At 42.7% G+C, this 14,816-nt stretch overlaps 1 protein-coding gene across 1 annotated transcript; it reads right to left on the reverse strand.

Moving 5' to 3' along the window:
• Positions 1-1,295: 1,295 nt before the first annotated feature.
• On the reverse strand, positions 1,296-13,740 carry CD164 (CD164 molecule). The gene is made up of 6 exons (XM_052781234.1): positions 13,528-13,740; positions 10,663-10,746; positions 9,131-9,202; positions 6,557-6,730; positions 5,346-5,426; positions 1,296-4,392 (listed from the first exon to the last, which is right to left on the reverse strand). Exons 1-6 carry the CDS (start codon positions 13,646-13,648, stop codon positions 4,232-4,234), a joined length of 693 nt encoding a protein of 230 aa, XP_052637194.1. The 5' UTR covers positions 13,649-13,740; the 3' UTR covers positions 1,296-4,231.
• Positions 13,741-14,816: the final 1,076 nt, after the last annotated feature.

The raw sequence follows: 14,816 nt of genomic DNA on the forward strand, positions 1-14,816 counted from the left end.
TGATGAGTTGGAATACTAACCTATGTGCCTTTTAGCATCATCCAATTCCCTGGCTGTTTGTGAACATGAATAATCAAACAGCTCAGTAGTCTTAGTTATTTATAATAAGACCTAGAATTAAATTCGGGCAACCTTTAACAGCATTGCAGTGGTTAAACACTGAGTAAAGGAACTCAAACTTCTGTTAGAAATGCTGCAGTATTTCAAGATGGAGGATTCCTTCACCATTACTGAAACAAGCTTTATTTCATTCAAGCTTGCTGCTACACCAAAACAAGTTACAATAATGCTGTGGAATCAGTTATCAAATAACATGAGTTCTTTTTAAGGTATGCCTTGAATGAATGACAAGGTGACTGATAACTATCCAAGGTCAGCTGTCACTAGAGAAGACATCAAATGTAATTCTAGCACATTCCAGGAACCAGATGCCAATTTGGAAGTATAACAACAATATCAGCACGAAGCACTTATGTGCCACTGCAGCAGTAAAAAGGAAAGGGCTGTCTCTGGCTAATTGCAGCTTCTTGATAAAATACTTCAAGAATTACTCGCCTTACTTAATACAGCAAAATTCAATGATTTTTTGAATGAATGAATGCTGTACCTATAGAAGACTACCTTCAAAGAACAGCTGTAACACAAGACTGGTACTATAGCGATAAACAGTCTTCCATAGGCTTTCAGTGCTGCATTGTAACAAAAACTTAATTCAGTCCTTGACTGCACACAGCGAATGGATGATTTTCTTCAAGGCATAGCAATCTTAAGCACATCAGGAAGTTCTGGGTGTCTTCCATTTCCATAAAGCCTTTTCAGAAACACTACTAAAGTCTTTGCAGTCTCCCATAATATGAGACTGAGTTATGTCAATACTAGCTAGTGACACATTCACATGTCATTCACTACTCACAAAAGCATCAAGGTCATGATGTGAAACTGCTGAGGTTACTTCACTCAGAGCTGGTTATCATTTTAGTCTGCAACTATAGCATTGCATACCCTCTGTTTTCTTGTTCAAGGATACTGACAGTTATTTCCTAGCAAATATCCTCCTCTTTCTCATGCAACCAGGAAACAAATAAGGGTCAGAGCAGTATCTTTTTCATGTTGCACCATAGAGTATTGACTTAGCTTTCCTAAATACCAAATGCTAACAACTCTTCAAACCTTTCATACTCCCACTTTCCCTACAGTTTCTTAATTCCTATGGAAAACAGCTCTTACCTCCAGACAGTCAGCAGACAGTTCCCTCTGGGATTGCTCACATTATTAAAGAAAGTTTACAAGTAAAATTTCATTCAACAGATTTTTTTATTTATCAATTTGGGTTTGTGATTACAACTGTTTCAGTTTTCTTCCACTGAAGACAAAATACAAACTTTTACAGCAACACTTGCAGAGAACATTCATAAGATAACAGCTTGATATTTGCACAAGTTGGCTTCAAGAAAAAGCCAGATAACTTGAAAAGTCACTACAGTTCAGTGCCTAAAACTGATTTAGGAGCAAATACAACTACAGATCTATGAGCTACCTTCCACTTCAAAACACAAGGCTGAGAAAAACTGCAAGCTGTTGCTTCAGGTTTTTTGCTAGTACACAGCACACATCAGCCAATACCACCATTTCACAAGGAAGTCATTACTTTCTATAGTGAGGCAGCCAAGCACATGGTGAAGATGTATAACCCAGCCTCCCCTCCCCCCAAACAACTGAAAGGGAAACAATCCAAGCCACAACTCTGTAAATTGTGGATTATACCTTGTTGGCAAGCCTAATGAGCAAGCAGTGCGTAGTGCAGGCCTTCCAGAACATGACTAAATTGGTATAGTACAAGCTTGAGTTTTTCAGATTGGCAGCTGTATATGTCAGAGATCCTGGGTTTCCTAAGGTCTCAGAAAGTAGCAAATGCTGGCACCAAGAAAAATTTAGTAACTAAGGCAAGGTATCCCTTCCACCCTTTTAAACAAAATTTGAGGCAAAAGATTAAGCAACTTTAAGGCACTTCAAAAATTATTTTTAGTTTGCTTTACCAGCATAGTTTATCAGCAACCTAAATTGGGATCAGCATAGCTCATGAATAAGCATTTTAGCAACATTTTACAGAGCAACAAATTTTTTTGTGGCTATGTCTGCCATGCTATGACATGTTCTGTGGCACTTTTCTGCAAGTTTCCCAAAAGACAGCCCTTTGAGGCCAAAAAAATTATATACTAGGCATACAGTTTGCTTTGCTGAGCTGAAGGAGAACTCTGTCACACTTTAGAAGGGTGTTTTGCTCATTTCAAAGCACAGAATACAAGCTCATGGATATCTTTTTAAACAAATAAAGGTAATAAAATAGCTCTGAGATAGATAGGGAAAGGACAGATTAAGTGATTTCACAATAAGGCCAAGGATATACCATCTAACCCACACACATACTGTTGCTGGAAACTGGCTGCTCACTCTGCTGTTTCAATAAACCTGAGCTGATTGTCTTAGTTTTGTTTAGAAAACCAAATCCTAATGAACTCAAAAGATACAGTACTGGTGAGTAACTAACTTCTGTATTTTGTAACAATTTGAGTTTTCTATGCAGCACAACAGAAACAATGCCATTCAAACTAGAAGAACGCAAGAAAGCAAACCTGTGCACAAAGTTTCCAACTGAAGTGCACTTAATTTGCTTCATATTTAAGTTCCACTGCCATGACTATTATCTGCATTAATGCTATCATTTTGTATTGGGTGCCAAATTCCAGCCAAGTCAGAGCTAGTAAGACAGTACTACAGATTATCCTGAAATTGATGATCAAGGAATATCATCAAAAGCTACATATTATGTGCTACAACCACTTGATTTTATCTTTACTTCCATTTTTCCTGTGGGTTTATTTTCACAGGTGCTCAAGCCAATGTACATTGGAGATGACATACCTTTGATACTCATATCACATGGCTGACCCAGCCAAGGGAAAAAAAAAAAAACAAAAAACATTTAGCCAAATAGATTTCCTTAACCAGTTCACTGCAGGGTGACATAAACCTGATGCCAGGAAGAGGGGAGGAGAAAAACTACAGCAATCCTGACTAGGATCAAATTGGCAGATCCTCTGAACTACCCTTAACTGCTCCTTCAGCAAGCAGACATACAGGAGGGTAAAAAAGAAAACCACCACCCAACCATGAGATTAATTGCAACAAGTTTAAGAACCATTTGAATAAGAAAAACCTCAGGATTTCCCAAACACCACCAGTATTTCAAGTATAAATGTACATTGTTGTCTTTTTATACAGGGAGTGAACTGAATTTTATCACTAGTTTTATGGTTGGTCTTTGTAGGCCAGAACAAAAGGTAACTTAAAAGCTTCTGTTTGTAGCTGAACATTACTGTACCATGTTCCTTCACCCTCAAACAAGGTCAATAAGGTACAGTTATTTAGTGTGAAAAGTTTTTAAACTGGAATGCTCAAGTCACATGTATTCCATTCTCCTATATAAAGCTAGTACTTAAGAGTTTTATTATCTCTGAGATAGGTGGGATGCTTTTGCAGCCTACTGCTTTCTAGTCTTTTAAGGCACTAATCTTCATTTCCCCTTTAGAAGGACTACCCCTACATCCCCTCTCCACCTTCAACATTAATTGGAAAGGGCATAGGATTTCTGTTTGGAATGCAGTATTTTAATCAGGCAACCTTTATTCTTGTGTAAAAAAATTTATGGGTTATGTTATTGTGTTAAGACATTATCTACTTCTACAATTTTGTTCATCTTTCTAGCAGCACACTGTAAGAGCCATAAGCTAGTATAAATGGTATTTCACTCCCTGAAGTCAGTCACCAATAATTCACATCTTGATAAAACTGAAGGGATACTGTATCAAATGTTGATTAAATTAGCCTTCACAATAAGTCATCATGAGATTGTCTATTCAAGACAGTGTTGCCACTGAGTAAGAATCTCTGAACCTCTACATTTGGCATATCAAAAAAAAGTCCCACAGCAGCAGCCACTAAAGGAAAATAAGACAGCCATTAGAACCCATGCAGCATATTGCAAGTAATCCTGTTGAAAAGATTCATATCATCTCTTGCCAAGTATAATGTTGCAAAAATATTCTTTTAAAGTCTTCTTCTAGAGATTTAAAGGATATTATGAACTGCTGTCTTCCATGAGCAACAGAAAATATTTTGGTTCAGTGAACTACAGGTGTTGGGCTGCTAGTCCATTATGAAGTGGCAGGTCCTAAAGTGTGTGATAGTTTCGGTCTTTCGACTTGCAGAACTTGTACAGAAAGAAAATAACGGCCTGCAGACCAAGAACAAGGACAATTCCACCTATGAAACTCGCAGCATCAAATGTAGATTTGCGTGGAGAAGGTGCAGGAGTCACAGTAGCATTTGTACCTGTTAAACACCACATTAGAGTTTGTGAGTGCACAAAGCTCACAGAAGTTTTACAGATTTTAGTATTGGCTTCCTTGTATTAAGATTACTCAAAACATCCAATAAGGAAACAAAAAATAATCAAAAGTAAAGACATATCAGCAGCTGCATTTAGATTGGTGATACTGAAATCCTGATTAAATACTGTTTGTACAAGGCTAGAGCTATTTATAGCCAAACTGCTCTGGACCTCAATACTGAGCAAGTTGCAGCTGGACTTTATTTGTACTTCAAAAAGCCAAAGCCTTCCTCCTTTACATAGAAGCGTATTATTGATATGCTCACATTAAAAATACATTTTCCAATCTCTGCTGCTTGCTCCAGTTTTTGCTTAAATTCAAATTATTATCTTCCATCTACTGTACTTTACCCCAAGAGTTATGCTTTAAGAAATCAGCTGAAGCCACAACACACAAATCTGGAAGTAACAGCCATCTGCTGATGGCTAGTTTTAAAGAGCTTTACTTCATGAAAGCTTTTAATGAAATAGCATATTCAGGACTAGTGCTGAAATAAAATACTTCAGCTTATTCCCATCACTGTAGCTCGATTTATTTTTTTTTAATAGGTATCCCATTATTATGCTGCAAGTGAAAAACAAAATACCTTCTCCCAAAGATAAGCGAGTTAACAAGTGACTTCCAGCCACACTATTAAAAGCTGCCAGCTGATTTCATTTGACCAACACATTTCTGACTTGTAATATCTCACCAACTAGCTGTTTCTCAGGGTATTATCTTGCTACATACATACATCACCTTAACAAAATTAGACATGCCATGAAGTTAGAAGTGACAACAGCAGATATACCGATACTACTTTAATGTTGTCACTTATCTTTCAAGATAACACTTACAAAGCAACACTAATTTCTAAGTATTTTATGCTTTATTTACACTAGTAGTAGCAGTTACCTGGAATACTGGTTGTTGTGGTAGCTGAAGTAATGGCAGTTGTAGGTAGAGGAGCATGTGTAGTTACATTGGTGATGTTAGCTGTTTGAGAGAAGACAGTATGTGCATACCATAAACTTCAAGAACAAAGTTCACAAGCACTGAAGTTCTTATGTAAATGATTTGTCTTGTTTTGCTTAAACAAGGACAAGCTTTGACCTCAGACTGCACCCCACACAATTTATATGTTCAGCTGCATGGCATTAAGCCAAGTTTCTGCAATAGGGATTTTTTTTCAAACTTGCATACCATTGTTAACCAAATATTTCAAGGTTCTCCACAGATCAGACAGTCATTCTTCCTTCAGACAAAACCACTTTTCTTTCAAGCACCAATATAAATGCTGGTATTTGAACAAGAATCAAGACAACTGAGAATCTGCATCAAGGCAAAGGACTTTTTCATTAAACAGCCCTTAGAATCAGTATTTACTGTACTAAAAAAGTACTTAATGTAGTACCTCTGGACAGGAGATGAACACAGGAAGTTTTGCTATACTCTTTCTCCCCTTGTGCCCAAACCACTAACTGTGAATGACATCACTGGAATAAGCAAACACTCACCTGTAGCTAGACTGTCTCCTAAAAGCCCTTCCATCAAGTCAGAACACTAGGTCTCTGACCACCCCCAGATTAGCATTACTAAAAATTAATCAGTATTCCACTATGTGCCTGGGACAAGTGCCAACATTTGTAGGTTTACTCAAAGCTAAACATCACCCTACTGTACATTAGGCTGCCCTAAGCCTAATCAAGTACCAACTCGTTACCTCCCAGCTCCCTTAAGCAGCAGATGCTTTTAAAGAATTTTTTTTTTTTTTTTTTTTTGAGAACTTCACTGTTAAGAAGGCAGCACACATAAGAACAGAAATTTTTGAACTGGGCAACAAAAAAAGCCCCAAACTCGTAAGAACTCATGATTAGTGGAAATGACTAATCTAATTCAAACAATTACCACTGAGCCAATTCTTAATTATATTGGAAAGAAGCATTTTCTCTGTTAGACTTTTATAAAATCCACTTCTTCCAAACCTTCGGACCATTTCTGTATTTCATACATCAGATGCTTAGTAGTCATGCTGCTACAGTGATCTGCAGAAAAAGCCCTTGTCCTTTGTTTTATTCACCAGTTCCTAGTTTACTGCCATTCTATGTTCAGGGGTACTACATTACCTATAGTAGTATGAGCTGTGGTAGCAGAACTGGCTGTGGTAGTATTGGAAGACGGTGTGGTAGTATTGGAAGATGCTGTGGTGGTATTGGAAGACGGTGTGGTAGTATTGGAAGATGCTGTGGTAGTATTGGAAGACTGTGTCGTAGCACCAGAAAGAGGAACAACTGTAGGAGCTATGAAAGAATAAAGAGTTACGTTAAAGAGATTAATGACAGTATTTAACTAAAAAAAAAAAAACCAAAACAAAACCAAAAAACTCACAAAACAAAACAGAACAGCAGCAGGCTGAATTTTAGGGAATTCATATAGCACCGAGTTCTATCATAGTTTTGGTTTGAAATTACAAAGCAGTTGAATGTTCAACCCACCACACTAACAGCAAAAGTTGCATGAGTGAATACATGAAAAACCTTGTCACAGGCAGCCCAATCAAGTCAGTGTTCAACTAGCAACTCAAGATTCCTCAAAGCAAACAGAAGGGAGAAGAGTCCTATTGTACAAGCATAAACTGTGCATGCTTTACACAACAGGAAACTAGGTATTCCATTCTGCTTCCCAACCGCACTGCAACTTAAATTGAACCTGACCTATCAAGTTCGCTCTCTACAACTACCTGAAAGGGGGATGTAGTGAGGTGGGTGTTTGTCTCTTCTGTCAGGTGTCTGGAGATAGGACAAGAGGAAATGGCCTCAAGTTGAGGCAAGGGAGATTTAGGTTAGATATTAGGAAAAATTTTTTTACTGAGAGGGTTGTCAAATATTGGAATGGGCTGCCCAGGGAAGTAGTTGATTCATCCCTGGAGGTATTCAAAAAGCGAGTGGACAGGGTACTCCAGGGCATGGTTTAGGGGGCATGGTTAATGGTTGGACTCGATGATCTTGAAGGTCTTTTCCAACCAAAATGATTCTATGATTCTAAGTTCAACTAGAAATCAGTGATTAGACAGCTGAAGCAGTATGAGGGGAAAGTTCCTATCAAGTTCAACTAGAAATCAGTGGTTAGACAGCTGAAGCAGTATGAGGGGAAAACCAAAACATCCTCAAGTATCTGAAAGTTTAGCTAAAGCTTTCTGTTCTGAGAGCTGTTGCTGGTTGTAGGTGCTCTCAGCTTCAGCATGTGCTGTAAAAAAAAAAAAAACAAACAACCGTGAAGCCTTCTGCAACTTACGGTATTAACCGAGTTAATCGCACAGACAGCTTATCTAAACTGTTGCTTAATCATACAGCGATACATCAGCAGGCTTCCTGCTGAAATACCATTATATCCAGAAGCCTTTAATACTAAGGGTCATTTAAATGTGGTTGTTTTTACATCTTGAAACAATTCAGCATGGTGGGAAACCAGAGATGACTGTTTCTACAGAGAGGGGCTGGATATATCAGAATCTACATACTCTCAGGTCCTACTTGCATTGAGTCAGTTTAGGTCCATCTTTCACAATTTTTCCATGTCAATCCCTGAATGTAGTGCTGAGCCATGACACTGTAAGAGCAGATAAGGTATACAGGTTCTTCCACACCAACAAAGATCCTCTACTAAAGGTGACAATTAAGTTTCCTTGACTATGCAGAAGCTAAAACACAACAACCTGATAATGTCACTACAACTGCAACAGGAACAGATTGTAAAAATTCTACTCAGATATAGAACAAGGCATTGTCACAGCATGCTGTCTCCAGAAAGCACTGAAAAATGGTACCGTTAATACTCCTGATTAAGAGGTGATTGTTACAATTTTAGAAACAACACAGAAGTCCAAGTCAAGCAGAATTATTTTGGACTGGCTGCCACCACCACAAGATAGCCCATAACAGCATGGAAACTTCATCTCTGTTGGTGTGAGCCAGCCTCTACAGCAGCACTGTTGAGCTCATCTAGACAAGAGTATTAAGAATTTTCATTTGCTGTTCTAGATCTTAAAACCAGAAAATCCTCTTTTAAAGTCCACTTCTTCTCAGCTTTCAGAAAAACTAAAATTGGGGGGCTTTCACAAAAGTGAAATTCAAGATTTAATCTAAATTATTCATATCCTGCAAATCTGCTTTGCACAGCAGGCACAAATTACTGAGAAGACTGAAACAGATATGCAGCTGAGCATGCTCCCAGCATGAAGGATTTACCTTATGCAGTTCTATAACCCAGACCCTGCACTTCACGACTGCATGAAGAGCTGTGCTAGTTAACGATTAAAACTGGAAGGTTCATAAGGTTTTCCTGTTTACTGCATCTCACATGAAGCAATGGACTTAGGTGAATCTTGGATATGCTATATCTAATGGGAAATGTCACCCATTTTAATCTAAGAAACCAAGGCACTAGCCAGAGACCCGTGTCTAGTAAAACATCAGGCTTCTTGAAACAGGAACAGTAAGCAGTTAACTGAATGCACAACAAAATTGTGTATTTTTGTCGCATATCATATGTTTAAGCTGGAAGCAAAGGGCTTATTTACATACTTGCACATGCTTATGTAAATTGTAGAAGCATTATTAACAAAGGTCAGCAGATGAAGGAGTTATAAACACAACTGCTTCACATTAAACGATGTGAAAGCTGAGTATCTAAATACTTACAAGAACACCGTTCTTCAACTGTACAGTTGCTATACTTCAAACCTACTTCTGTTTCATTTACACACATGTGTCCTGTCAGAAAAGAAGAGGCGAGAATATTTACAGCAGCAGAACTTTAAAGTGTTTGAGACATTGTCCCTAAATACTAATAAACTGTTCGAAGGACAAGCTAAACACCATCTTCTGGCCAGGGTAACATTAAAGCCACTTCAATATGCAGGACTTCAGTATTATGTTAATAATTAGAAAAGTTTTAGTATTTTCTCTCACTACAGTTACTCTACCACTCATCAATACTTAGGCAGTATTTATACATGGCTATGCACCATTTTGCAGTAACAGTATAGCTTGCTATTTTTTCTTCATAGCCTATAAAATTAGACAGTGTTTCTACTATTTGTGGCATTTTTCACGTTAAATATTTTGCATCTCTATGGTAGCAACATAAAAAAAACTGTCTTAAAAAAATTCTACATGCAAGCAAAACTTAGTTCCAGCTTTTCAAACGGGTCCTTGACCTTGAAATTGTTGAAGACATCAGTTTCTTATTCTCTGCCTGCACACCCTTCTCCCTTGACTCAGATTTCAACCTCTCCCTCAAAGAAGTTACATAGATCTCCCGGGTTTGCAGCACAAGCCTGTCGGTCAGACAACACATGCAGAATTCAGAAAAAAGAGCTTCTTGAAGGACACTCTTGTACTGGACAAGTTACATCCAAAATTCTTTTCATTAGCTCCAAAGCATCTTAGCCTTCATATATAACCTTTCTTGGTCATCTACCATCAAGTGCTACAAAATCACTGTTACAGTCAAGCCATTCTCTCTCTTCCTCTGTTTCCACCTCACATAAAAAGTACAAATAATCCACCTGAGGACTACTTATGTAGTCTTTGTATGACTTTGTCAACAGCAACTTCATCTCATCCAGGACTGAGCACCAGAGGTCACCTAAATGTAGTTACATCCAACTCTCCAACAATGGAAAAAACAAGGCTCTGAATGATACTAGCTAATGCTTCTTTGGCTCTGTCATGTTCCATTCAGTGGGTTGCAATTCTTAATTTGAGGAACACTACTCTTAACTAATCTTATTTAATGGACTCCTCTCCCTTATTGCACTTCAGTTCAGGAGTAATGGTTGTGACTAGAAGGTCTACAACAAAACCTTTTGAGGTTCCCTGACTGAAGCACAGGGATGTGCCTGCATGTCAGAATCCACTCATGACTCCTTAAGAGCAAACACAAGCGACTAGTTTGTTCTAAAAACATTCTGAACCATTTGGAAAACATTAGCTTATCAACAGCAGAGATTTAAATCAGAAGCCTTAAAAATCTGGGATTATCTTGAACATGTTCAGCTCTCTCCACATAAGAACTTGAAAAGCTTAACAGATATGAGTTAATACTTCATTAGGTTATCAAACAGAACAGTATATTTGTGTAATGAACATTAATACAGATGAAGTAGGTCTAGCTGAGTTTAAGGTTCTGCATGGCATAGTAAGGATCTGCACTGTGTAGTCTTCCTTACTTTCACATCTGATCCACTTGCAGCCTGCTACATTTGTGTCATTACCAATACACGAACTGCAGTTAGAAAGGTTTTCACAGATGCCTAAAAAAAAAAACACAGAAATGCATTGATTAGGACAAAATTACCACTGTCAAAAGAGCAACTTCACCCACAGAAACAACTCTTAGAACCATAACTTCCCATATGTACATGTCCTAGGTTAAGGCACAATCCTTCCCACTGAACTAACTACAACTGAACACTGCAACTTGGTAATGCATTTGACCAGACACGTACATTTCCCTCCAGACACTACCCATACTCCGAAACCAGACCCCACACGTACACCAAGATTTTGCCTCATGCAACCTCTCACTACAGTAAACAGATAAGAGGATATGCTACTCTAGTGAAGTTACCAAAGTTCACCAAAATAATTTTGCAGAAGTTCACCGAAACCTCAGATGGTAAGACCCTTGATCCTTTTGATTACATTTTTCCTGTAGGTATTACAGGCAGCTATAAATAACCCTACAGTAGAAAGCAACCAGAGTATGGTAAATAAAAAGACAAGAACCTAGAGGACTTCATATACAAATGCATATAAAGGAGAGCAGAAAGTAAGTCAATCTATTCATATTTTGATCACAGCAGAAGCCAGTAACCTAACCAGTCCAGCTGCTTTTTTATGTCAATCTCAGTCAAACATTGTTGCCTTAAAACCACAATGGCAATACATCCGCTATCTGGATCAAGTAAGATCTCCTAATCTACAATTTTACTGCATTAGTTTTAATTAAGACTTACTCATACAGCCACCATGCTCAGAAAACCCACATACCACTCACAACTCCTTACGGTGCATACTCTCCAGCACATTTCACATCATATCCGCCTACTCCAGGCACCTTTGGGTGACCTTTTACTTTGCTCTGCTCCCTAGTGAGGGTATTGCTGCTATTCACAGATCTTTGGCAACCAGCATGGTAATTATACCTCAGGATAACAACTACAAATACATGAACTAACTTCAGTATTCTCATAATTTGAATTACGCCTGAACCCACCTGGCCTTTCTCTTGGTTATGGTAGGATCAGGCTAGAAATACTGGCACTGTTTCTTCACTTTCAAGAAACATAAAAAGATATGAAAACACCTTTGTCAGTTTGCATCAGTGAAGCATGCAACAGACTTGCCCTGTTCACTTCAGAAATAAGGCACTTAAACCACTTCAAGAGCTATATGACAGTTTCTGGATAACAGATTTCAGAAAAAAAAGTAATTTATTATTCTGGGTATACATCTGAAGAACAATCACACCACACAGAACATTCACTTCTGACAAATGAACAACGTTCACTTTTATAAATTCCTCACTGGTATGTAGAAAATTCAGCACAGTACATCTGTGGAGACAGGAGGACAGTCAGTGCAGCCAGCTAATACCAGGTGCACTAGGACTTTCAAACTTTCAAAACAGCTTTCCCAAACTAGCATGAGGGAAGAACAGATTTACAAGAGTAAAGGATCAGGAAAGTTTTTATCACAGCAAAAGGTTTCAGGAATGAGCTGTTAGCTTCAGAATCAGCAGCAGGGTGTCAGATGTTCTCCCAATGCTATTCCGGCTGTGAAAGGCTCTCTTAGGATCTTTATATGGGATAACAGCAAGCTCCCCAGCTCTCCCTGTCAGCAGATGCCTGCTCTTCACTGAAAAAATGCTTCTGGTACCATGAACTCAGCTCTTAAGCATAGGCAAGCTCATGTTTGCTCCCAAGATAAAAACCTGTCTGTTGTACTGGCTCCTACATAGGGTAAATCCGGATATTCCCCTTACACTTGAGGGGGAGACCTAGAAACACTAACAGAGGCATGTCCTGCTGGACCAACACTGCCCTCTCCCGCTGCCCCGGAGAGGTTGTTAATCTCTGGCTCTTGGCAGTCCTCAAGCAGTTCGCGGTTCCGGTAGGGTGCCAGATATTGGCCTACATCACGTCCTCGGTGGTAGGGCTGAAGAGGAAATCTAGAAGGGCTGAAGCAGAGGTTACCGGACAGCTTCACACTTAAGTGCACCCAGCGCCATTACGCAATGCGGCCAGAGAACATTAAGCTACTTCCAAACCAACTTCTTTCCTTAGCTTTTTGGAGCATGTGGCACATTTTGTGGTTCTTGGCCACGTAAACACTTTAGCAAATAGCTCAGAGCCAGAGAGATTAGACGAGCCCACAGGACAAATAACGAGGCTATCATCAGGATAACAAACAACCGGCAGCAGTGACAGAACACTGCTGGCGTACCTAACTCCCGCAGTTTGACCTGTACTAAGTTCGCAAGAAACGAACGCGCCGCGGACGTTTTACTGGACACAAAGCCACCCGCTACTAGTCATTTGCTGCATACGGGGGTCGGATACCGGAGGCGGTGTGAAACCGCGCTAACGGATTTCACACCGAACGCTCCGCAGCGAGGGAAAAACCGAAAGCGAGTAAGAAAAGACCCAGAGAGAAGCCGGCGAGGAGCTCGGCGGGCTGCGGCCGAGGCGCTGAGGGCGGCGACGGCGGCGGCGCTGCCGCCTCACGGAAGCGGCCGAGCTGTGAGGGAACGCAGGGCGGATCCCCCGCCGGGCGGGCGGGCGGACGGATCCCCCGCCGGGCGGCCGGCAACACCGGGCTCGGCTCTGTTCCCGGCCCCGGCAGAACCGAGGGCCGGTCGGTCGGAGGGTCGGTCGGCCGCCCGGACCGAGCTCGGTGCGCGGAACCCGCCCCGCTCCCCCCCCCCCCCCCAATAACGCCGGACAACGGGCGGGGCGCGAGCGCGGGAGGGGCTGCCCCGTCAGCAACTGAGGGGACTTGGGGGGGGGGGGGGGTTGTCGCGAGGCACTCACCAACGGTCGCGGCGCCGTTACCGGCCGCGCGCGCCCAGCGGCTCTGCGCGGCCCCCGCGGCCAGCCCGCAGAGGCAGGCCAAGCAGAGAGCGGTGAGAGGGAGCGCGGGTGTCCGGCCCATGGCGGCGGTGAAGCGAAGACTGAGCGGCTCCCGCTCGTCGGCACGGCACTTCCCTTCACTCCGCTCCGCCTGCCTCCGCGAACCCTCTTAGGCGCCGTCGCCCCGCCCCCGGCGTCAACGTGAGCGGCGGCGCCGCCTCGCTGGCCCCGCCCCCTCCCCCGCGGCCGGCTAATGGAACGGTCCCCACCGCGGCGCGGCCTTGCTTCCCCACGTGACCCCGCCGCCCCGAGGGAAGCGTTTCCCGCGCGTCACCCGCTGCCCGACCGCCTCCCCACCCCCGCGGAGGCCCCGCCCCCCCGCTGCGTCCGCAGAGCGGCGGCCGCTCATTGGCTGCGGGCGAGGCGGAGGGCGGGGGCGGGGCGGGGCGGGCCTCCTCCCCCCCCGCAGGCTGCCGGTCTGTGAGGGGAGGAGCGGGGGAGGGGCGGCTGGCGGCCATTGCCTTCTCCCGCTCCCCGGGGAGGGCGAACGGTCGCTTGCGGGGGATCGATCCGAGCGGCGGAGAACCACACCGTCCCACCCGGCAGACCGCAGCCGCCCCGGGAGGGCCGGCCGCGGCGTGGCGCCTCTCCCTCCCCTGCGGGACGGCCGCCGGCAATGGCGGCCCGCGCCCTGAGGCCGCTCCGACGGCGAGGGTGAAGGCGGGATGAGGCCGAGGTTGCTCATGGCCGAGGGGTTTGCGGTTGTCCGTGTTGCCCGGGCCTGGGCTCCACTGGGCTGGCGGATGCCGGGGGCCAGCTGCTCGCCGCTCGGTAGCCCGCCCTTGGCTCGCAGATCGTGCTCTGAGCTGCTGCGACTCTCCCTGAAGTTGCTGAGGCAGAACTGCTCCCGCCTTGTTACTCTGCTCTCACGGCACCTCGGGCACCAGCTCTTGGGCCCCTGCCAGCTCCATTTTTTTTTGCAGTGGGTTTCTCTCGCAGAGCGGTTGCCACTGGTGTGAGGTTCGCCTCTTCCCGCCTCTCCTTTTTCTACCCTGAAAAAACGTAGCCAGTAATTCATAATAGTAGTTTAGATAAATATTACTCAGCAATAATCACACACGAAGCTTACCAGTCTGCATGCGACACTTGCAAATTGTTGTCCAACTGTCGTCCAGTCAGTGCTAATGCCATCGCGGGGGAACAACACTAGGAGTTTAGGTAGGTCCGCAATAAAAAGTCTGTCTTACTAG

Source organism: Harpia harpyja, chromosome 3 (genome assembly GCF_026419915.1).
Source record: "Harpia harpyja isolate bHarHar1 chromosome 3, bHarHar1 primary haplotype, whole genome shotgun sequence".
NCBI lineage: Eukaryota > Metazoa > Chordata > Aves > Accipitriformes > Accipitridae > Harpia > Harpia harpyja.

What these genes read in the sequence shown, in the direction of transcription:
- CD164 (XM_052781234.1), bottom strand. Translation starts at nt 13,648, where the DNA reads ATGGGCCGGACACCCGCGCTCCCTCTCACCGCTCTCTGCTTGGCCTGC. An exon ending in TAACGGCGCCGCGACCGTTG is followed by an intron (nt 10,747 to 13,527) that starts GTGAGTGCCTCG and finishes TTTTTTTTTTAG; the next exon opens with GCATCTGTGAAAACCTTTCT. An exon ending in CACAGCTCATACTACTATAG is followed by an intron (nt 5,427 to 6,556) that starts GTAATGTAGTAC and finishes TCTCTCAAACAG; the next exon opens with CTAACATCACCAATGTAACT.